Source organism: Hyperolius riggenbachi, chromosome 10 (assembly GCF_040937935.1).
Source record: "Hyperolius riggenbachi isolate aHypRig1 chromosome 10, aHypRig1.pri, whole genome shotgun sequence".
NCBI lineage: Eukaryota > Metazoa > Chordata > Amphibia > Anura > Hyperoliidae > Hyperolius > Hyperolius riggenbachi.
Genome location: NC_090655.1, coordinates 266793427 through 266819053, shown reverse-complemented (window position 1 = coordinate 266819053; position 25627 = coordinate 266793427). Strand labels below are relative to the sequence as shown.

General features: G+C 47.9%; 1 protein-coding gene across 1 annotated transcript; it reads left to right on the top strand.

Moving 5' to 3' along the window:
• The first annotated feature begins 222 nt into the window (after positions 1-222).
• On the top strand, positions 223-22098 carry LOC137537166 (oocyte zinc finger protein XlCOF22-like). Its single transcript, XM_068259288.1, has 3 exons — positions 223-316; positions 13423-13827; positions 20377-22098. The coding sequence occupies exons 1-3, from the start codon at positions 223-225 to the stop codon at positions 21423-21425; spliced, it is 1548 nt and encodes a 515-aa protein (XP_068115389.1). The 3' UTR covers positions 21426-22098.
• Positions 22099-25627: the final 3529 nt, after the last annotated feature.

Below are 25627 nucleotides of genomic sequence, written 5' to 3'. Positions count from 1 at the left end.
CCCAAAATTTCTGATGGCGGCCCTGTTCATACCTATTTGCAGATTCTACGTGTTCTCCTATTCTGCATGTCCTCCAAATGGCAGCTCTACATTTCCAGTCTGGGGACTACTGCTATTACTACTACTTCTACTTCTTTTTAAAACAACAATAAGAATATTTTTAGTCGACAGAGTGCAGGTTATTCCACAAAAAGATGCTGCAGTTATCATATTCACCACTAGATGGCGAGATGTGAGATGGCTCACACACAGGAAGTGATTTCCCACAGCAGGAAGAGAAGTTGCAGGAAGTGGAGAGAACATGCGGCTGGCAGAGGTGATTTTGTGACTTTTGGTACATATTGGGCAGAGCAGAGGTAGGGGTGGACATACTTGTTATATATTGGGCAGAGCAGAGGTCGGAGTGGACATACTTGTTATATATTGGGCAGAGCAGAGGTCGGGGTGGACATACTTGTTATATATTGGGCAGAGCAGAGGTCGGGGCAAACATACTTGTTATATATTGGGCAGAGCAGAGGTAGGGGTGGACATACTTGTTATATATTGGGCAGAGCAGAGGTCGGGGTGGACATACTTGTTATATATTGGGCAGAGCAGAGGTCGGGGCAAACATACTTGTTATATATTGGGCAGAGCAGAGGTTGGGGTGGACATACTTGTTATATATTGGGCAGAGCAGAGGTCGGGGTGGACATACTTGTTATATATTGGGCAGAGCAGAGGTCGGGGTGGACATACTTGTTATATATTGGGCAGAGCAGAGGTCAGGGTGGACATACTTGTTATATATTGGGCAGAGCAGAGGCCGGGGTGGTCATACTTGTTATATATTGGGCAGAGCAGAGGTCAGGGTGGACATACTTGTTATATATAATTGGGCAGAGCAGAGGTCGGGGTGGACATACTTGTTATATATTGGGCAGAGCAGAGGTCGGGGTGGACATACTTGTTATATATTGGGCAGAGCAGAGGTCGGGGTGGACATACTTGTTATATATTGGGCACAGCAGAGGTCGAGGTGGACATACTTGTTATATATTGGGCAGAGCAGAGGTCGGGGTGGACATACTTGTTATATATTGGGCAGAGCAGAGGTCGGGGTGGACATACTTGTTATATATCGGGCAGAGCAGAGGTCGGGGTGGACATACTTGTTATATATATCGGGCAGAGCAGAGGTCGGGGTGGACATACTTGTTATATATTGGGCAGAGCAGAGGTCAGAGTGGACATACTTGTTATATATTGGGCAGAGCAGAGGTCGGGGTGGACATACTTGTTATATATTGGGCAGGGCAGAGGTCGAGGTGGACATAGTTGTTATATATTGGCAGAGCAGAGGTCGGGGTGGACATACTTGTTATATATCGGGCAGAGCAGAGGTCGGGGTGGACATACTTGTTATATATATCGGGCAGAGCAGAGGTCGGGGTGGACATACTTGTTATATATTGGGCAGAGCAGAGGTCAGAGTGGACATACTTGTTATATATTGGGCAGAGCAGAGGTCGGGATGGACACACTTGTTATATATTGGGCAGGGCAGAGGTCGGGGTGGACACACTTGTTATATATTGGGCACAGCAGAGGTCGGGGTGGACATACTTGTTATATATTGGGCAGAGCAGAGGTCGAGGTGGACATACTTGTTATATATTGGGCGGAGCAGAGGTTGGGGTGGACATACTTGTTATATATTGGGCAGAGCAGAGGTCGGGGTGGACATACTTGTTATATATTAGGCAGAGCAGAGGTCGGGGTGGACATACTTGTTATATATTGGGCACAGCAGAGGTCGAGGTGGACATACTTGTTATATATTGGGCAGCTGCAACAAACACAATTGCTAACTTCCAGTCAGAGCAATATCCTGCCTCTATCTGGCCAGCAGACGCTTGTCAGCCAATCAGGTGCACTGTCATACACCCTTTGCCTGCTGTACCATACCTAGCAGGAATTACATAGATTAGCATTCAGGTGGGAGGCTTCGGTTGGACGCAATCGTGAATTGCGTCGTTAACAGGGACGCCCCGTGTAGGCACATCTCCCACACGGTCCCCTCCCTAACCACTCACCTGTCAACCGCATCGTAGAAGCTGCAAAAAATAAAATTTAAAATCACAAACACTGGTCCACATGACAGCCCAGGGGCCCCAGGTCTCTCTCACTCGCTGGGGCCCCCAAACCACCATGCGACACCTAGAGGGAAGTGCGGGCAAGCCCTGGACCTCTCACCTCCAGGGAACTCACCCCACCACCTCTAAACTGAATGCCAACTGCAACAAACACAATTGCTAACTTCCAGTCAGAGCAATATCCTGCCTCTATCTGGCCAGCAGACGCTTGTCAGCCAATCAGGTGCACTGTCATACACCCTTTGCCTGCTGTACCATACCTAGCAGGAATTACATAGATTAGCATTCAGGTGGGAGGCTTCGGTCGTGAATTGCGTCGTTTAACAGGGACGCCCCGTGTAGGCACATCTCCCACACGGTCCCCTCCCTAACCACTCACCTGTCAACCGCATCGTAGAAGCTGCAAAAAATAAAATTTAAAATCACAAACACTGGTCCACATGACAGCCCAGGGGCCCCAGGTCTCTCTCACTCGCTGGGGCCCCCAAACCACCATGCGACACCTAGAGGGAAGTGCGGGCAAGCCCTGGACCTCTCACCTCCAGGGAACTCACCCCACCACCTCTAAACTGAATGCCAACTGCAACAAACACAATTGCTAACTTCCAGTCAGAGCAATATCCTGCCTCTATCTGGCCAGCAGACGCTTGTCAGCCAATCAGGTGCACTGTCATACACCCTTTGCCTGCTGTACCATACCTAGCAGGAATTACATAGATTAGCATTCAGGTGGGAGGCTTCGGTTGGACGCAATCGTGAATTGCGTCGTTTAACAGGGACGCCCCGTGTAGGCACATCTCCCACACGGTCCCCTCCCTAACCACTCACCTGTCAACCGCATCGTAGAAGCTGCAAAAAATAAAATTTAAAATCACAAACACTGGTTCACATGACAGCCCAGGGGCCCCAGGTCTCTCTCACTCGCTGGGGCCCCCAAACCACCATGCGACACCTAGAGGGAAGTGCGGGCAAGCCCTGGACCTCTCACCTCCAGGGAACTCACCCCACCACCTCTAAACTGAATGCCAACTGCAACAAACACAATTGCTAACTTCCAGTCAGAGCAATATCCTGCCTCTATCTGGCCAGCAGACGCTTGTCAGCCAATCAGGTGCACTGTCATACACCCTTTGCCTGCTGTACCATACCTAGCAGGAATTACATAGATTAGCATTCAGGTGGGAGGCTTCGGTTGGACGCAATCGTGAATTGCGTCGTTTAACAGGGACGCCCCGTGTAGGCACATCGGGTCCCCTCCCTAACCACTCACCTGTCAACCGCATCGTAGAAGCTGCAAAAAATAAAATTTAAAATCACAAACACTGGTCCACATGACAGCCCAGGGGCCCCAGGTCTCTCTCACTCGCTGGGGCCCCCAAACCACCATGCGACACCTAGAGGGAAGTGCGGGCAAGCCCTGGACCTCTCACCTCCAGGGAACTCACCCCACCACCTCTAAACTGAATGCCAACTGCAACAAACACAATTGCTAACTTCCAGTCAGAGCAATATCCTGCCTCTATCTGGCCAGCAGACGCTTGTCAGCCAATCAGGTGCACTGTCATACACCCTTTACCTGCTGTACCATACCTAGCAGGAATTACATAGATTAGCATTCAGGTGGGAGGCTTCGGTTGGACGCAATCGTGAATTGCGTCGTTTAACAGGGACGCCCCGTGTAGGCACATCTCCCACACGGTCCCCTCCCTAACCACTCACCTGTCAACCGCATCGTAGAAGCTGCAAAAAATAAAATTTAAAATCACAAACACTGGTCCACATGACAGCCCAGGGGCCCCAGGTCTCTCTCACTCGCTGGGGCCCCCAAACCACCATGCGACACCTAGAGGGAAGTGCGGGCAAGCCCTGGACCTCTCACCTCCAGGGAACTCACCCCACCACCTCTAAACTGAATGCCAACTGCAACAAACACAATTGCTAACTTCCAGTCAGAGCAATATCCTGCCTCTATCTGGCCAGCAGACGCTTGTCAGCCAATCAGGTGCACTGTCATACACCCTTTGCCTGCTGTACCATACCTAGCAGGAATTACATAGATTAGCATTCAGGTGGGAGGCTTCGGTTGGACGCAATCGTGAATTGCGTCGTTTAACAGGGACGCCCCGTGTAGGCGCATCTCCCACACGGTCCCCTCCCTAACCACTCACCTGTCAACCGCATCGTAGAAGCTGCAAAAAATAAAATTTAAAATCACAAACACTGGTCCACATGACAGCCCAGGGGCCCCAGATCTCTCTCACTCGCTGGGGCCCCCAAACCACCATGCGACACCTAGAGGGAAGTGCGGGCAAGCCCTGGACCTCTCACCTCCAGGGAACTCACCCCACCACCTCTAAACTGAATGCCAACTGCAACAAACACAATTGCTAACTTCCAGTCAGAGCAATATCCTGCCTCTATCTGGCCAGCAGACGCTTGTCAGCCAATCAGGTGCACTGTCATACACCCTTTGCCTGCTGTACCATACCTAGCAGGAATTACATAGATTAGCATTCAGGTGGGAGGCTTCGGTTGGACACAATCGTGAATTGCGTCGTTTAACAGGGACGCCCCGTGTAGGCACATCTCCCACACGGTCCCCTCCCTAACCACTCACCTGTCAACCGCATCGTAGAAGCTGCAAAAAATAAAATTTAAAATCACAAACACTGGTCCACATGACAGTCCAGGGGCCCCAGGTCTCTCTCACTCGCTGGGGCCCCCAAACCACCATGCGACACCTAGAGGGAAGTGCGGGCAAGCCCTGGACCTCTCACCTCCAGGGAACTCACCCACCACCTCTAAACTGAATGCCAACTGCAACAAACACAATTGCTAACTTCCAGTCAGAGCAATATCCTGCCTCTATCTGGCCAGCAGACGCTTGTCAGCCAATCAGGTGCACTGTCATACACCCTTTGCCTGCTGTACCATACCTAGCAGGAATTACATAGATTAGCATTCAGGTGGGAGGCTTCGGTTGGACGCAATCGTGAATTGCGTCGTTTAACAGGGACGCCCCGTGTAGGCACATCTCCCACACGGTCCCCTCCCTAACCACTCACCTGCGGTTGACAGGTGAGTGGTTAGGGAGGGGACCGTGTGGGAGATGTGCCTACACGGGGCGTCCCTGTTAAACGACGCAATTCACGATTGCGTCCAACTGAAGCCTCCCACCTGAATGCTAATCTATGTAATTCCTGCTAGGTATGGTACAGCAGGCAGAGGGTGTATGACAGTGCACCTGATTGGCTGACAAGCGTCTGCTGGCCAGATAGAGGCAGGATATTGCTCTGACTGGAAGTTAGCAATTGTGTTTGTTGCAGTTGGCATTCAGTTTAGAGGTGGTGGGGTGAGTTCCCTGGAGGTGAGAGGTCCAGGGCTTGCCCGCACTTCCCTCTAGGTGTCGCATGGTGGTTTGGGGGCCCCAGCGAGTGAGAGAGACCTGGGGCCCCTGGGCTGTCATGTGGACCAGTGTTTGTGATTTTATATATTGGGCAGAGCAGAGGTCGGGGTGGACATACTTGTTATATATTGGGCACAGCAGAGGTCGGGGTGGACATACTTGTTATATATTGGGCAGAGCAGAGGTCGGGGCGGACATACTTGTTATATATTGGGCACAGCAGAGGTCGAGGTGGACATACTTGTTATATATTGGGCAGAGCAGAGGTCGGGGTGGACATACTTGTTATATATTGGGCAGAGCAGAGGTCGGGGTGGACATACTTGTTATATTATATTGGGTAGAGCAGAGATTGGGGTGGACATGCTTGTTATATATTGGGCAGACCAGAGGTCGGGGAGGACATACTTGTTATATATTGGGCAGAGCAGAGGTCATGGTGGACATACTTGTTATATATTGGGCAGAGCAGAGGTCAGGGTGGACATACTTGTTATATATTGGGCAGAGCAGAGGTCGGGTGGTCATACTTGTTATATATTGGGCAGAGCAGAGGTCGGGGCGGACATACTTGTTATATATTGGGCACAGCAGAGGTCGAGGTGGACATACTTGTTATATATTGGGCAGAGCAGAGGTCGGGGTGGACATACTTGTTATATATTGGGCACAGCAGAGGTCGGGGTGGACATACTTGTTATATATTGGGCACAGCAGAGGTCGGGGTGGACATACTTGTTATATATTGGGCACAGCAGAGGTCGAGGTGGACATACTTGTTATATATTGGGCAGAGCAGAGGTCGGGGTGGACATACTTGTTATATATTGGGCAGAGCAGAGGTCGGGGTGGACATAATTATTATATATTAGACAGAGCAGAGGTCGGGGTGGACATGCTTGTTATATATTGGGCAGAGCAGAGGTCAGGGTGGACATACTTGTTATATATTGGGCAGAGCAGAGGTCGGTGTGGACATACTTGTTATATATTAGACAGAGCAGAGGTCGGGGTGGACATACTTGTTATATATTGGGCAGAGCAGAGGTCGAGGTGGACATACTTGTTATATATTGGGCAGGGCAGAGGTCGGGGTGGACATACAGTGGCTTGCAAAAGTATTCGGCCCCCTTGAAGTTATCCACATTTTGTCATATTGCTGCCACAAACATGAATCAATTTTATTGGAATTCCACATGAAAGACCAATACAAAGGGGTGTACACATGAGAAGTGGAACGAAAATCTTACATGATTCCAAACATTTTTTACAAATAAATAACTGCAAAGTGGGGTGTGCATAATTATTCGGCCCCCTGAGTCAATACTTTGTAGAACTGTAATGATTGGTGTCAGCACGCAGAGAGAATCTGATTATTGGTAATCTGCAGTATCACCAAGAATGCAGATATATACCTGATTATTGATGATCTGCAGAATCACCGATAATACAGATATATTGCTAACCTCTGGACACCTATTGGTATGTGAGTGTTTGGTGTAACAGTAGTACTTTGAGTAATGCACCTGTTGAGCAGGTGGTAATAGGCAGTTAGGAGAAACTTCTCTGAGAGCACAGGAATCTGTGGGGGTGGAGTCAGGCTGAAGATAGGAAGGGCAACAGAGTGAGTGACACCTGAAGGTGGATGTCACTATCTGGTCTAGAGACTATCTCTTAATAGGAGAGATAGTTCTCGAGGTCGGACTCGCCTGGTCGGCAAGACACTGACAGATAAAGTACAAAGACAGAAGGCTGATTCGGTATCCAAGGCAAGCAGGGTCTGGCAACGGAATATCAGATATGCGAGGTACCGAATCAGAAGACAGAAGAGTAGTCAGAAAAGCAATAAGTCATAACAGATATCAAGCAATGCCTAGTCTGGGTGCGAGGTCCGTGGTCTCAGCACCCTGGAACTGGTCTGAAGTATAACACAGATGATAATACAGTTCCCTAGTCTGAGTGCGAGGTCCGTAGTCTCAGCACCCAGGAACTAGTCTGAGATATAACACAGATGACAATACAGTTCCCTATTCTGAGTGCGAGGTCCGTAGTCTCAGCACCCTGGAACTAGTCTGAGATATAACACAGAAGATAGCACAGTTCCCTAAGCTGAGTGTGAGGTCCTTGGTCTCTACACCCTGGAACTAGCTTGAGCATAAACAGAATAACAGAATCAATAATCTGGCTAAGTGTGAATTCCTAGGTCCACCTGGTTCAAACACACTGAAAGATCTGACTAAGGTCTGAGTGCTTCCACGTAGTGATCGCAACGGCAGACAACTTGCAACTGGCCAGCAGACACTATATATGGAGTAGTGCTCTCCAGCACCACCCCTAATTGCTCAACCAATAGTATCCTGCTCTGGAGTCAGCTGATCAGCGTGGTCAGCTGACTCTCCCTGCCTAGTATAAGTATTCTGCCTCTCAGCGCGCGCGTATTCCTAAACCTGTGTGCACTAACAGATTCAGCCATACTAGACACACGCTGCCGCGTGCAAACCGCCACGCTGGACGCGGAACCAGCCACCTTACTGTTGTTGCATGCGGCGGCTTTTCCGCGTTCTGCCTTGCTACCAGACGCACGCTTCCGCGTGCAAACCGCCACACTGGACGCGGAATCAGCCGCCTCCTCAGTAGTACACGCGGCGGCTTTTCCGCGATCTCTCACGAGAACCACCTTTTTCTGCAATTACAGCTGCCAGTCTTTTAAGGCATGTCTCTACCAGCTTTGTACATCTAGAGACTGACATCCTTGCCCATTCTTCTTTGCAAAACAGCTCCAGCTCAGTCAGATTAGATGGACAGCGTTTGTGAACAGCAGTTTTCAGATCTTGCCACAGATTCTCGATTGCATTTAGATCTGGACTTTGGGCCATTCTAACACATAGATATGTTTTGTTTTAAACCATTCCATTGTTGCCCTGGCTTTATGTTTAGGGTCATTGTCCTGCTGGAAGGTGAACCTCCGCCCCAGTCTCAAGTCTTTTGCAGTCTCCAAGAGGTTTTCTTCCAAGTTTGCCCTGTATTTGGCTCCATCCATCTTCCCATCAACTCTGACCAGCTTCCCTGTCCCTGCTGAAGAGATGCACCTCCCGAGCATGATGCTGCCACCACCATATTTGACAGTGGGGATGGTGTGTTCAGAGTGATGTGCAGTGTTAGTTTTCTGCCACACATAGCGTTTTGCATTTTGGCCAAAAAGTTCCATTTTGGTCTCATCTGACCAGAGCACCTTCTTCCACATGTTTGCTGTGTCCCCCACATGGCTTGTGGCAAACTGCAAATGGGACTTCTTATGCTTTTCTGTTACAATGGCTTTCTTCTTGCCATTCTGCAATAAAGGCCAACTTTGTGCAGTGTACAACTAATAGTTGTCCTATGGACAGATTCCCCCACCTGAGCTGTAGATCTCTGCAGGTCGTCCAGAGTCACCATGGGCCTCTTGACTGCATTTCTGATCAGCGCTCTCCTTGTTCGGCCTGTGAGTTTAGGTGGACGGCCTTGTTTTGGTAGGTTTACAGTTGTGCCATACTCCTTCCATTTCTGAATGATCGCTTGAACAGTGCTCCATGGGATGTTCAAGGCTTTGGAAATCCTTTTGTAGCCTAAGCCTGCTTTAAATTTCTCAATAATTTTATCCCTGACCTGTCTGGTGTGTTCTTTGGACTTCATGGTGTTGTTGCTCCCAATATTCTCTTAGGCAACCTCTGAGGCCATCACAGAGCAGCTGTATTTGAACTGACATTAGATTACACACAGGTGCACTCTATTTAGTCATTAGCACTCATCAGGCAACGTCTATGGGCAACTGACTGCACTCAGACCAAAGGGGGCTGAATAATTACGCACACTCCACTTTGCAGTTATTTATTTGTAAAATATGGAATGGAATCATGTATGATTTTCGTTCCCCTTCTCACGTGTACACCACTATGTATTGGTCTTTCATGTGGAATTCCAATAAAATTGATTCATGTTTGTGGCAGTAATGTGACAAAATGTGGAAAACTTCAAGGGGTCCGAATACTTTTGCAAGCCACTGTACTTGTTATATTGGGCATAGCAGAGGTCGGGGTAGACAAACTTGTTATATATTGGGCAGAGCAGAGGTCGGGGTGGATATATAGTTGTTATATATTGGGCAGAGCAGAGGTCGGGGTGGACATACTTGTTATATATTGAGCAGAGTAGAGGTCAGGGGTGGACAAACTTGTTATATATTGTGCAGAGCAGAGGTTGTGGTGGACATACTTGTTATATATTGGGAGAGCAGAAGTCGGGGTGGACATACTTGTTATATATTGGGCAGTGCAGAGGTCAGGGTGGACATACTTGCTATATATTAGGCAGAGATTGGGGTGGACATGCTTGTTATATATTTGGCAGACCAGAGGTCGGGGAGGACATACTTGTTATATATTGGGCAGAGGTCAGGGTGGACATACTTGTTATATATTGAGCAGAGCAGAGGTCAGGGTGGACATACAGTGGGTTGCAAAAGTATTCGGCCCCCTTGAAGTTTTCCACATTTTCATATTACTGCCACAATCGTGAATCAATTTTACTGGAATTCCACATGAAAGACCAACACAAAGTGGTGTACACATGAGAAGTGGAACGGAAATCATACGTGATTCCAAACATTTTTTACAAATAAATACCGGTAACTGCAAAGTGGTGTGTGCATAATTATTCGGCCCCCTTTGATCTGAGTGCAGTCAGTTGCCTATAGACATTGCCTAATGACTAAATAGAGTGCACCTGTGTGTAATCTAATGTCAGTACAAATACAGCTGCTCTGTGACGGCCTCAGAGGTTGTCTAAGAGAATATTGGGAGCAACAACACCGTGAAGTCCAAAGAACACACAAGACAGGTCCAAGACAGGTCCAAGACAGGGCAGGGATCAAGTTATTGAGAAATTTAAAGCAGGCTTAGGCTACAAAAAGATTTCCAAAGCCTTGAACACCCCAAGGAGCACTGTTCAACACCCCAAGGAGCACTGTTCAGGTGAACAAGGAGAGCGCTGATCAGAAATGCAGTCAAGAGGCCCATGGTGTCTCTGGACGAGCTGCAGAGATCTACAGCTCAGGTGGGAGACTCTGTCCATAGGACAACTATTAGTCATGCACTGTACAAAGTTGGCCTTTATGGAAGAGTGGCAAGAAGAAAGGCATTGTTAACAAAAAGCATAAGAAGTCCCGTTTGCAGTTTGCCACAAGCCATGTGGGGGACACAGCAACCATGTGGAAGAAGGTGCTCTGGTCAGATGAGACCAAAATGGAACTTTTTGGCCAAAATGCAAAACGCTGTGTGGCAGAAAACTAACACTGCACATCACTCTGAACACACCATCCCCACTGTCAAATATGGTGGTGGCAGCATCATGCTCGGGAGGTGCATCTCTTCAGCAGGGACAGGGAAGCTGGTCAGAGTTGATGGGAAGATGGATGGAGCCAAATACAGGGCAAACTTGGAAGAAAACCTCTTGAAGACTGCAAAAGACTTGAGACTGGGGCGGAGGTTCACCTTCCAGCAGGACAATGACCCTAAACATAAAGCCAGGGCAACAATGGAATGGTTTAAAACAAAACATATCTATGTGTTAGAATGGCCCAAAGTCCAGATCTAAATGCAATCGAGAATCTGTGGCAAGATCTGAAAACTGCTGTTCACAAACGCTGTCCATCTAATCTGACTGAGCTGGAGCAGTTTTGCAAAGAAGAATTGGCAAGGATTTCAGTCTCTAGATGTGCAAAGCTGGTAGAGACATACCCTAAAAGACTGGCAGCTGTAATTGCAGCAAAAGGTGGTTCTACAAAGTATTAACTCAGGGGGCCGAATAATTACGCACACCCCACTTTGCAGTTATTTATTTGTAAAAAAAATGTTTGGAATGATGTATGATTTTCGATCCACTTCTCACATGTACACCACTTTGTATTGGTCTTTCACGTGGAATTCCAATAAAATTGATTCATGTTTGTGGCAGTAATGTGACAAAATGTGGAAAACTTCAAGTGGGCCAAATACTTTTGCAACCCACTGTACTTGTTATATTGGGCATAGCAGAGGTCGGGGTAGACATACTTGTTATATATTGGGCAGAGCAGAGGTCGGGGTGGATATATAGTTGTTATATATTGGGCAGAGCAGAGGTCGGGGTGGACATACTTGTTATATATTGAGCAGAGTAGAGGTCGGGGGTGGACAAACTTGTTATATATTGTGCAGAGCAGAGGTTGTGGTGGACATACTTGTTATATATTGGGAGAGCAGAAGTCGGGGTGGACATACTTGTTATATATTGGGCAGTGCAGAGGTCAGGGTGGACATACTTGCTATATATTAGGCAGAGATTGTGGTGGACATGCTTGTTATATATTGGGCAGACCAGAGGTCGGGGAGGACATACTTGTTATATATTGGGCAGAGCAGAGGGCATGGTGGACATACTTGTTATATATTGGGCAGAGCAGAGGTCAGGGTGGACATACTTGTTATATATTGGGCAGAGCAGAGGTCGGGTGGTCATACTTGTTATATATTGGGCAGAGCAGAGGTCGGGGCGGACATACTTGTTATATATTGGGCAGAGCAGAGGTGGGGGTGGACATACTTGTTATATATTGGGCAGAGCAGTGTTCGGGTTGGACATACTTGTTATATATTGGATAGAGCAGAGGTCGGGTTGGACATACTTGTTATATATTGGGCAGAGCAGTGTTCGGGTTGGACATACTTGTTATATATTGGACAGAGCAGAGGTCTGGTTGGACATACTTGTTATATATTGGGCAGAGCAGAGGTCGGGGTGGACATACGTGTTATATATTGGACAGAGCAGAGGTAGGGGTGGACATACTTGTTATATATTGGGCAGAGCAGAGGTCGGGATGGACATACTTGTTATATATTGGACAGAGCAGAGGTCGGGTTGGACATACTTGTTATATATTGGACAGAGCAGAGGTCGGGATGGACATACTTGTTATATATTGGGCAGAGGTTGGGATGGACATACTTTGTTACAGAGGAGGTCAGTGTGGAGCTGTGACTGGCCTCTCTTGTATGCCGTGGAATACTGAGCCCATAAGATCCTCATGGAGCAGCTACCACCTCTAGCTGGTGCCTCACACTTATGCACACTCTCTGTATTAACTTATCTCTGGATTTTTATTACTTCTTATGCTATAAATCATGCATCTAAATACACCTGTTATCATTTGTGTTTATTACTGCAGTCATAGGAGTTTTTATGTCCCACAGTGAGAGAGGTTTGAGTCTGCACAAAGATGATGGCTGGTGGGTCACAGCTAGGGGTGGAGCCAGGTAACAAGGGGCGTGGCTGACAGGACAGGCAGAGAAGAAGGAGGCTGCAGCTGGATAGGGGTTGGGTGGCATCTGCTGCTTTGGTCCTGGTATTGGCTCTGTCCCAGCTGGGAGTTTTTTTGCTACGGCTCTTGGAGGGTTTGGGGTTAGTAGGTGATGGACAGGAGGGCTCAGATATGGTCAGGATATGGAGCTGCAGTCCAACTGCCTAGTTCATCAGGTGCCAGAGCCATAAGTAATGATAATTTATAGCTAATTAGCTGCAGTTCTCTGCTCCTATCTTCCTCTGTCTCCAGCTGTTCTCTCCTCACATCCTCATCCATCTACCGCTGCCAGCACTGCTGTAACCTCCCAGGAATGTGTGCATGGAGAGGAGGAGAGAAGCACCAGATGATGAGCAAGGCACACTGGAGGAGAGGACTGTGTTACTGAATGTGCAGGATACCACAGCTTATGGGAGATTATCACCCCTAGCAAATTATGTTCTTTTCTGTGCTCTGTTTATTACTGCTAATATCTTACAGCTATAATCTGTTATCCTTTTCAGAACTGAGATTTGAGCTCAAAGAACAAGAGAGGTGTGATCAGCAGTCTATGGAGGAGGGAGGCATGATGAGGAAAATTAAAAAGGAAGAAGAGAAATATGTGAGGAGTGATCAGCAGTCTGCAGAGGAGGGTGACGTGATGAGGTCAATTAAAGAGGAAGAAGAAGAGACATATGTGAGGAGTGATCAGCAGTCTATGGAGGAGGGTAACATGATGAGGACAATTAAAGAGGAAGAAGAGACGTATGTGAGGAGTGATCAGCAGTCTATGGAGGAGGGTGACATGATGAGGACAATTAAAGAGGAAGAAGAAGAGACGTATGTGAGGAGTGATCAACAGTCTGCAGAGGAGGGTGACATGATGAGGACAACTTTAGATGAGGAAATTCTTACAAAAAGTGAAACAGGTGACGAGTAATCGACATTAAATATTAAATATCTTTCATTATTATGACTGTGTCACTGCTCACAGACTGGCGGGTTATGCTATGTATGCAAGTTACATTTTTGTTAACTAAAACTAACTTTCTTGATTGTATTTGGTGACAGCTTATTAACAATAACAGTACAGACACCCTGATGGCTTTGGAGTGCCCTGTTCTGTTTTGTCACACATAGGGCTACCGGCCTGTAATAGGCTGACAATGGTCACTGCGCATTACTGTACACAGATTCGTCACAGCCACCTCATCCCCTTCTGCCCCGTACCCCCCTCCCCCACACACACACACACACATCCACGTCCACCACCTCCACCACCAGTGCTTGGTGTCCTCTTATGACCTGTACACAAGGTATTGTCAATCAATATTAAAGTGCTCCTGCAGATAGATTAAAAGCACATAAATCTCAAGAGTGCTCTTCAATCTGGTCTAGGCCAAAACCAAATCATATGTCAATAAAAGATTCCAGCGCATATCTTTCAAAAGTTCTTAAACATGCGAGTCCATTAGATGTTCAGGCTTGTATATCTTGTTATCATCAAATGTCTGTTCAGGTCCACCACCAGATCCACCCTTATAGAAGACACACTCACCAGACGTCTCTGACCACTGCTAGACTGGTCAGAGAAAGCATGAGCCTCGGAGCTTCAGGGTCCTGGTGTAGATAACGTGTTCCTCCTCAGACAATATGGCCTTATCTCCTCCGCTTTAGCACATAGTTCACCTCAAGAAATAAGCCTCTCATAGCGCGATACCATAAAACATTTAAAACCTTTATTATAAAAAAACACTCACATGGTCCTGGATGTTAGATTCGCATAGCGTTTTATGACGGGCTGTCCCCCGCTGCCTATGCTGGGCTGAAGGTCCTGTCCTGCTCTGCAGCTATTTTCTGCCGGCATCCACCGTGTGTAGTAGGCATAAGATCTTCCGCACACCTCCGCCGCTGCTTCCCAGTATGCCCAGTCTCCACCCTATCGATTTCGTCACTGTCTCATGGCTCATCAGGGGCACCTAATGAGGGTGTATCTGGTGGTGGACCTGAACAGGCATTTGATGATAGCAAGAAATACAAGCCTAAACATTTAATGGACTTGCTGTACACGAGGTAGACTGATGTCACCTGATGTGGATTGGTAGCTGAATCCCTCTTGCAACACGGGGAGGTGTAGGGCTGATGGAGCAGCACCAATGTGACATCACATGATGGGCGGGGTCACACAAGGTATGGGCTGTCTCTTGGCTGAGTTGGTCAGCCTGGCAGATTGCTGGTTGGGTAATAAACGCTGGTCGGGAGCTGCTGTACACATGCCTGATTATCAGCTCACTTTACTCTAGCATGTGGGCGGGGCTTTACCTCTATTCCTCTGCGGTCTCTGTCTCGCAGTCGCAACAAAATTGCTGTGACTTTGCAGGAGGAATCATGGCAAATTTGCCACGATAGTGTTTGTGATTCTGAGCCCAGACACAGAAACCTAGCACTTTATTAGGCAGGGAGCACGCTGATATCAATCTTGTGCCTTGTGCTGCACATAGAACACGCACTGCCGCACTATCCAGTATAGGCAATGGCCTGCTCGGTAATTGCATGTCATTCACATATGATTATGAATCAGACAGCTTTCTGTTTTTTGTGCACAATGTGCACATTCCTGATTTCATTCTATTTCACTGCATCCAAAAATTACAAATGTAATGTGTGCTCCCTACCTGAGTCTCTAGAAGGGTGTAAGCTGGGGGGTGTTCTGTAAGATGCACGGCCACTTGTGCTGCAGACAAATCATGACAAGTGTGCTCCCTGCCTGAGTCTCTAGAAGGGTGTAAGCTGGGGGTGTTCTGTAAGATGCACGGACACTTGTGCTGCAGACAAATCATGACAAGTGTGCTCCCTGCCTGAGTCTCTAGAAGGGTGTAAGCTGGGGGGAGTTCTGTAAGACGCACGGCCACTTGTGCTGCAGACAAATCATGACAAGTGTGCTCCCTGCCTGAGTCTCTAGAAGGGTGTAAGCTGGGGGGGGTGTTCTGTAAGATGCACGGCCACTTGTGCTGCAGACCAATCATGACAAGTGTGCTCCCTGCCCGAGTCTGTAGAAGAGTGTAAGCTGGGGGGTGTTCTGTAAGATGCATGGCCACTTGTGCTGCAGACAAATCATGACAAGTGTGCTCCCTGCCCGAGTCTCTAGAAGGTGTAAGCTGGGGGGGGTTCTGTAAGATGCACGACCACTTGTGCTGCAGACCAATCATGACAAGTGTGCTCCCTGCCTGAGTCTCTAGAAGTGTGTAAGCTGGGGGGGGTTCTGTAAGATGCACGGCCACTTGTGCTGCAGACAAGGCAGCCATATGCTTAGGCCCTTATTACTGTGTAACAAATGTATAACTTGTGTGTGTCATGTTTGAGATATTCAGGCAGGGATCACACTTGGGGGAATTGCAGGCATTGTGCTGTGATGATAAATTGCATGACAAATCACAAGTAATGCTTTTCTATTGACATTCATGGGCAAGCGTTAAAATGTACATTTTTCTACATGCAGGGAAAATGGCTTTGTGTTTTCTGCACTCCACATGCAATTCCTATTGCTGACAGACAACTGCTGCCAGCTGGCTGTCATGTGCGGAAAACACAAAGAACTGTCCGCAAAAACCAGCAGCCATTTTCAGCAGACTCAATTGTCATCCCTGCCTCGCTGTAACAATGTGTGTGAAATGGAGCATGTTCTGATGTCTCTGTATGTGTGTTAGTGTCTGTTGTCAATAAAGTTGGTTAAAAGGACAACTATAGTGAGAAGAAAATGGAGGCTGTCCTATTTACTTCCTCTTAAACAATACCAGTTGCCTGGCAGCCCTGCTGGTCTATTTGGCTGCAGTAGTATATGAATAACACCAGTAACAAGCATGCTATTATGCAGGAGAACAGAGGCGTCAAAAGGATAAAAGGAAGCTAAATGAGCTTAAAAACCAAAATCTTGGTAAATAGAGGAGGTAGTGGTGGACTTACCTCCTCCAAGTAGACACACAACGACTGTAGTAAAGACAGCCAATATATTTTATTTATGAACTCCAAATATGCAACGCGTTTCACAGGTTTGATCCCGCTTCATCAGACAATAACAACGGAGCAACAGCATATGTGGTCAGTAGAAGAGCCCGGCACCTCTGTCCTCTGTGCTCTTCTACTGACCACATATGCTATTGCTCCGTGGTTATTGCCTGATGAAGCGGGATCAATCCTGCGAAACGCGTTGCATATTTGGAGTTCATAAATAAAATATATTGACTGTCTTTACTACAGTCGTTGTGTGTCTACTTGGAGGAGGTAAGTCCACCACTATCTCCTCTATTTACCAAGGATTTGGTTTTTAAGCTCATTTAGCTTCCTTTTTATCCTTTTGGCGCCTCTGTTCTCCTGCATAATATTGAGTCCACCCTGGGTGGAGGCTTGAACCCCCTTTTTTTTCATCTACAGAGAGCGACTTTTTATTCCTGAGTGGGGTCAGAAAAATCTCCCCACCTGACTTTACAGTGGTTGCCTAATGGTAACCCTGGTTTGTGAGTATTAATATTTACTCTATTTAATAACCATTTACCAGTACATATTACACTATTGGGGCTCTTGGTGTTCCTTGTTTTTAGTAACAAGCATGCGGCTAATCTTTCCAGATCTGATAATAATTTCAGAAACGCCTGATCTGCATATGCTTGTTCAGGGTCTATGGCTAAAAGTGTTAGAGGCAAAAGATCAGCATGGCTCCCAGGCAACTGGTGTTGTTTAAGAGGAAGTAAATATGGCACCCTCCATATCCCTCTCACTTCAGTTGTCCTTTAAGTAAAAAGTAAAGTGTATTTGTATGTACACCCGCCCCTTTCACACCATTAGCCATGACTAATTATACATGACGTGTCCATTATACCATTCCCTGGTTTCTACTGGTCCCCCTCCCTCCCCCACAGCTTTCTTGGTAGTGGTGGACTTCCCTCTTCCCGCCAAAACAGCTTTGTTAGTAGTGGTGGGTTTCTCCCCTCCCTCCCCCACAGATTGCCTAGTGATGGTGGGCTTCCTCCCTCCCCCACAGATTCCCTGGTGATGGTGGGCTCCCTCCTCTCTCCCCCACAGATTCCCTGGTGGTGGTGGGCTCCCTCCTCCCTCCCCCACAGCTTCCCTGGTGGTGGTGCGCTCCCTCCTCTCTCCCCCACAGATTCCCTGGTGGTGGTGGGCTCCCTCCTCCCTCCCCCACAGCTTCCCTGGTGGTGGTGGGCTCCCTCCTCCCTCCCCCACAGCTTCCCTGGTGGTGGTGCGCTCCCTCCTCTCTCCCCCACAGATTCCCTGGTGGTGGTGGGCTCCCTCCTCCCTCCCCCACAGCTTCCCTGGTGGTGGTGGGCTTCCTCCCCCCTCCCCCACAGCTTCTCTGGTGGTGGTGGGCTCCCTCCCCCACAGCTTCCCTGGTGGTGGTGGGCTCCCTCCCCCACAGCTTCCATGGTGGTGGTGGGCTCCCTCCTCCCTCCCCCACAGATCCCCTGATGGTGGTGGGTTTCCCCCCTCCCTCCCCATATCTTCCCTGGTGGTGGTGGGCTTCCCCTCTCCCTTCCCATATCTTCCCTGGTGATGGTGGGCTTTCTCCTCCCTCCCCCACAGATTCCCTGGTGGTGGTGGGCTTCCTACTCTCCCCCACGGCTTCCCTGGTGGTGGTGGGCTTCCCCCCTCCCTCCCCATAGCTTCCCTGGTGATGGTGGGCCCCCTCCCCCACAGATTCCCTGGTAGTGGTGGGCTTCCTCCTCCCTTCCCCACAGATTCCCTGGTGGTGGTGGGCTTCCCCCCTCCCTCCACATATCTTCCCTAGTGATGGTGGGCTTCCTCCTTCCTCCCCCACAGATTCCCTGGTGGTGGTGGGCTTCCTTCTCTCCCCCACAGCTTCCCTGGTGATAGTGGGCTTCCTCCTTCCTCCTCCACAGATTCCCTGGTGGTGGTGGTGGGCTTAGCTCATGACTAAGGAGCCACCTTTTGCTCCGATACGCATCAGCTGTTTCACTGTATTGATGCAAAAACACTAATAAAGATTGGATTTTAAGCTACAGTTTGGTGCAGCGGGATCTCTTCTCCTGTTTATATATGCAGAGTATTGCACAGTGGAAGCCATGCATCTCTCACCTCTCCATCACTGTGAATCCTCCAGTCACTGCTCCCTCTAGTGTCCGACATCTCAGCCTCTTCACATCATCACACAACACACACAGAGATGCTGGGCACTAGAGGCAGAGGGGACATGAAGATCCAATGCAGTGGAGAGGAGAGATGCACGGCTGTCACTGCATGATACTCTGCATTTATACCCCTAGGCGGGGAAAGCACAGAGGGGGAAGGAGTGAGAATTCAGATTAACATACTCCATGCAAAAAAAAGCAATCTGGTCCATGTTGCAAAAGTTGTTTTTCCACCTAGGACGCAATGTAACATATAATTATATAAGCATTATATGACATAATTTATAATATAGTTGATAACAAATTACATATGTACCTTGTTTCAGTTTCCCTGATTGTGTCACCCTGGAGGTAAGCCAGCTCCTCTATCTTCATTTTATTGGTTTTATACAATTGTATCTGCTCCGGGCATCTCCTTCCCCCTTTACATTGTCACCTCCTCACCAGGAGGGCTCGGGCTCCAGCTTGGGCCACCAGACCTGTCCCACCAACTATAGCTTTATCAAGAGTGTGACCAAGAACCAGAGGAAGCCCTGGGGAGCCGAGTGCAGACTGATTCCTCCACATGCCTAAATGGCTGGTGCCCTAAAAAGCAGCCTTATTTTGTGAATTTCCCTTCACACTTCACACATCACCAACTCAGCATTAATACTATACAATCTGGGCTCCCTTTGTCTCTGTATATTTTATAAGGTGAACATCTTATCTCTCAGATGAGGATATAGCGGTAATAAGAATGTGTAAGTGACACCACATTGCTCTACACACATAACACAGATCTCTTGCTATAAGTACATATAGGTCTGTTGTCACAGGAGTAACACATTGCTTCCATTGTCTCATCAAGCTCTACATTGTACTGCTTTCCATGTGTGGCCAATGCTTTATGTGTAGGGAGAGTCAAGGAGATGTAAATCATTTTGACTTGTATGCAAATGGAATGCAAATTGTATGCAGATAATCACATTTGCCAGGAAATGCTTTTCATTCTCTGAATTCCAAGCTACATAAAATAAGCATGCAAGCCAAAGTTATAGTCATGCGATTGGCCGCCTGTAATGAGCACAACCTTCTGCAGTTCTATGTCAGGCTGATAACTAGTAATGGTTAACGATATGCAAATAACTGGTGCAATGGTGCAAATTGTATGCTGATTTTATGCAAAGTTATGTAGCTGCTGCATTTGGTTCATTTCCAAGCTGCATACACTTTGCAATAACTTGGAATTATCAGCAGCTCACTAACCCTCTAATGATAATTGTTCCTCCTCTCAGAATTCTCTAACAGGAAGTGATGATGTTTCTCTATTTGCAGGGTGGAGTCCCGGCATCAGGAACCTCTCAGAGACTCGTCTCTCTGTATCCACAGACTGTACAACGGATGATGATGTCACTGGACAAGAGTCTCCTGCAGATATCCTGGTGACCCCAAATATTCCCCCAGACTCCCCTCACCTGTCTAACCCTGAGGGGCCTCATACCCAGCACAGCTCTCCCCCCGCTGGAGGGTCTTATTCTTGTTTCATGTGTGGGAAATGTTTTATTGAGAAATCACATCTTTTAATACATGAGAGAACTCACACTGGTGAGAAGCTGTATTCATGTAGAGAGTGTGGGAAACGTTTTGGAGATAAAGAAAGCCTTATTACACACGAGAGAGAAACCCACACTGGTGCAAAGCCCTATTCATGTAGAGAGTGTGGGAAATGTTTTGCATTTAAAGGAAGCCTTGTTACACATGAGAGAGAAACCCACACTGGTGAGAAGCCATATTCCTGTGCTCAGTGTGGGAAATGTTTTGCACAGAAAGCACTTCTTATCATGCATGAGAGAACCCACACTAGTGAGAAGTCTAATTCATGTGCTGAGTGTGGGAAAAGTTTTGTATATAAATTAGACTTTGTTAACCATGAGAGATTTCACACTGGTGAAAATCCTTATTTATGTGCTGAGTGTGGGAAATGCTTTGCACGTAAATCACAGCTAGTCAGTCATGAGAAATGTCACACTGGTGAGAAGCCCTATTCATGTGCTGAGTGTGGGAAATGGTTTGCACACATATCAAAGCTTGTCATTCATGAGAGATCTCACACTGGTGAGAAGCCATATACATGTACTGAGTGTGAGAAATGTTTTGGGTGTAAAGCAAACCTTATAACACATGAGAGATCTCACACTGGTGAGAAGCCATACTGCTGTTCTGAGTGTGGGAAATGTTTTTCACAGAAATCAGCCCTTGTTACACATGAGCGATCTCACACTGGTGAAAAGCCCTATTCATGTGCTGCATGTGGGAAATGCTTTGCACAGAAATCAACTCTTCTCAAACATGAAAGATCCCACGCCTGTCGGAAGGACCTATAGGTGTGCTGAGTGTGGGAAATGTTTAGGGCGTAAATCAAGCCTTGTCACACATGAGAGATCTTACACTGCGAAACGCTCCTATTTTCATGTGCAAAGTGTGGGAAATGTCAGTGTAAGTCACCACGTATCAGATACTTGTGTTGAGTGTGGGAAATGTATTGGCCAAAAGTGTTCTAAAACGCTTATTTGGGTTTTTGTTTCTTAATTACCTTATTTTCCTTATTTTTTTTTTTTTTTGCACAAGGAAGCTTCATTATAATTACACAGTATCCCGAGGACTCCTCCTTGATTGTTAGGAATCCGGCTCTATGTGGTTGCACCTGCTGGTGGCACTAGTTTTCTGGACTGTGCTAATATCTATCTCCAGCAGGTGGCATTGTGCAGCATGTCATGGGCATCTCCTTGCCTGCAGTTTCCTGGTTTACCTGCTGGTGGCGCTCTGCATCTGGACAGCAGTATTTTCATCATTCACCAGCAGGTGGCCCTCACGCAATCCAGCCTGGACAATTATTCATCATGACATCAGCTGCTTAGATTTGCATTTAACCACTTGAGGACCCACCCTTTACCCCCCCTTAAGGACCAGCGCTGGTTTGATTGATCTGTGCTGGGTGGGCTCTGCAGCCCCCAGCACAGATCAGGGTGCAGGCAGGGAGATCAGATTGCCCCCCTTTTTTCCCCCCTATGGGGATGATGTGCTGGGGGGGTCTGATCTCTCCTGCCTGCTGTGGGTGGCGGGGGGGGCACCTCAAAGCCCCCCTCCGCGGCGAAATCCTCCCCCTCCCTCTCCTACCTGGCCCCCTCCTGGAGATCCGGCTGCACAGGACGCTATCCGTCCTGTGCAGCCAGTGACAGGCTGTCTCCTGTCACATGGCGGCGATCCCCGGCCGCTGATTGGCCGGGGATCGCCGATCTGCCTTACGGCGCTGCTGCGCAGCAGCGCCGTACAAATGTAAACAAAGCGGATTATTTCCGCTTGTGTTTACATCTAGCCTGCGAGCCGCCATCGGCGGCCCGCAGGCTATTCACGGAGCCCCCCGCCGTGATTTGACAGGAAGCAGCCGCTCGTACGAGCGGCTGCTTCCTGATTAATTAGGCTGCAGCTGGCGACGCAGTACTGCGTCGCTGGTCCTGCAGCTGCCACTTTGCCGACGCACGTTATGAGTGTGCGGTCGGCAAGTGGTTAAGGACTCCACCCACCTCAGAACCTTGCCAGAACCTCAGTTTAGCTTGGCTGTCCTGATGCTGTGTTCTGTGCTCTCTGCTCTGAGACGCTCTGTTCTGATCTGATCTCCTGGTTAATGTTCCTTGCTCTACCTTGACCCTGATTTGCCTTGCCCTTGTCTGCTGTTCCATCTGGTCTGTAAATATTTCTGTATATTATTGTGTAGTTAGTTAGTTAATTAAGAGTGCTGTGTCTTATGTGGGTTTCACTGTGGGAATTTACCATTTGCTTATTTGTACATAATTGCCCTGATTAACAATAAACGGTTTCTTATTTCACATTCATTGGTTTCCATCTCAGTCTTTGCTGCATATTGTTGTCTATCAGTCTGCTGCTAAGTGCAGCCATAATAATGATACTCAGTGTATTGGTTTGTGAAGTGTTAAAGTCCCTGAACTGAGTTGACACAGTGAAATACATTTGGGCACATATAGTACTAAGTCTAGTTAGAACTTGCCTGTGATCACTTTTTATATTTTTTATTGAGTCAGAATTAACCCCCTTAAATTTGAAACAAGAATTTGAGATTCCAGGAAAGTTCTGCATACAATTGTTATTTACCTAATGTAAGTAGCAGATGTGTGGATATAAGAAGCTCCCACTTATCCAGACGGAACTGTAGAAAGGTGATTTCTGTCTCTCTGTATTTTTGTTTTACAGTCAGGGCTGGATTTACACTTCAGTAGCTTGAGCAGAGATTCTAGCGCCATAAACTATTCCCCTCAACAAAGGCCACACACCCCCTAGTTCCAGCCCCTTTTTTGTTATATCACAGGACGAGTTAAATGTACATGAACCTATCAGCGGTGTAAATCTAAGAGTGGGCCTACCCAGCCAAATCTTTAGGCCCCCTCTACTTTACTAATACAAAAATAGTAATAATTCTATATATCACCCTAGTTAAAATACAAAACAGGCTGCACACAATTGGAGGCGGGGTTACGCACGATCAGAAGGTTACACACTACTAAAGGCCCATACACACGTCGGATTTTAGCGAACGACCCGTCGTTTGAACGTTCCGTCGTTCGGACGTTTCCGCGTCAAATCCGACGTGTGTACAGACTATCGTTCGGGTGATAAGACTGGTTACCAGCGATCCGCCCGGCGGATCGCTGGTAACCAGTCTTATCACCCGAACGATAGTCTGTACACACGTCGGATTTGACGCGGAAACGTCCGAACGACGGAACGTTCAAACGATGGGTCGTTCGCTAAAATCCGACGTGTGTATGGGCCTTAAGTCACCACCTTACATTGCCTCACCAAGATAAGAAGAGCAGGCAGCAAATGGTAGTGTGTGTGGCCAGAGTGGGTGCGGTAGAGGGAGGATACAATACCCACATGCTACTCTCACTTTTACAGGAGGCACTGACTAAGCCTCAGATCTTCACCCCAACAATGTGCCTGTAGCTGCTGGAGTGGAGCTGCTGAGGGAGGGGACATTGGGGAGGAAAGGGGAGCCGCCTCCGCCTCATAATGCACCTGTAGGCACACACCTACAGAGCCGTATGGTAAATCCCTGTTTACAGTCATAACAAAAATGATGTGAACCTCTCTTATTTGTTCTTTTTTTTTGTTTGTGTAATACTGGCTGAGCTTCTACAGAGGGATGAAACTGTAAAAAATGCAATGAAAATAAAGTCAAAATAATAAATGTAACCCCCTTTCCTGAATATATAGATCCCTTGTGCCCCTATAGATGGCGTTTGTAGCCCAGCTCTTATGTGTGCTGTTGCTGTGTAGCAGGAAGCTAGCCAGAGGCATTGTGGGTATTTGTATTATTCTATCAGCACGGTGGGTAAGTATGTGTAGAATTGGCAGTGGAGGAGAGAGATTTGCTGCTAGTCACCGAAGATCTGGGCATGTGCAGAAAGACGCAACCTTTATTAGAGACTAGTGACCTAAGTCCGTTTAAAACGGGCTCTAGGTCTGTCACCGACGTGCATGTGCGCACACCCGCCCGCTCGTGCGCAAACATGCCCACCCGGCCAGCAGGCCCGCCTCCTGTCTCATCCTGCGGTCTGTCCCAACGGCTGTGTCAGTGCAGGACATGCGCAGTAGTGCAAAAGCACCGACATAGGGGCATGGGACACAGGGACACTTGTATTTTATTAGGTAGGATGGTCTGAACAGTTCGCTGATGGACAATTTCTCTGCGAATTTGGGATGTTCGCCATTCGCATATATTTTTTTTTTTTTTAGTAATTTGCATTTTACATTAGTCAAAGGCCGCCCACTTTAGCAATGAATAGGCAAAGCCCCCTTACATGCTAAAAAAAACAAATTTGCAGGGTATGTGAAGGGGGGCAGTGGGTACAAGAGGAAAAAAGCAAAGTTTTGAAAAAAATCGATTTTAAAGTTCTTGCCCTGAGTGTGGGAAATGTTTAAAAAGCTGCCGACTTTAGCGGTTAATAGCAAAGCCCTGTTTTGTGCTAGAAACTCCAAATTTGCAGGGTATGTTGGGGCACTGGGAAAAGATTCCCATTGGTTTGTTAACCTGCCTGGCGTTCTATTAAGATCGCCAGGCAGGCTGCGGGAGGGTTTTTTTTTAATAAAAAAAAAACTATTTCATGCAGCCAACTGAAAGTTGGCTGCATGAAAGCCCACTAGAGGGCGCTCCGGAGGCGATCTTCCGATCGCCTCCGGCGCCCAGAATAAACAAGGAAGGCCGCAATGAGCGGCCTTCCTTGTTTTGCTTACATCGTCGCCATAGCGACGAGCGGAGTGACGTCATCGACGTCAGCCGACGTCCTGACGTCAGCCGCCTCCGATCCAGCCCTTAGCGCTGGCCGGAACTTTTTGTTCCGGCTACGCTGGGCTCAGGCGGCTAGGGGGGCCCTCTTTCGCCGCTGCTCGCGGCGGATCGCCGCAGAGCGGCGGCGATCAGGCAGCACACGCGGCTGGCAAAGTGCCGGCTGCGTGTGCTGCTTTTTATTTGAGCCAAATCGGCCCAGCAGGGCCTGAGCGGCAGGCT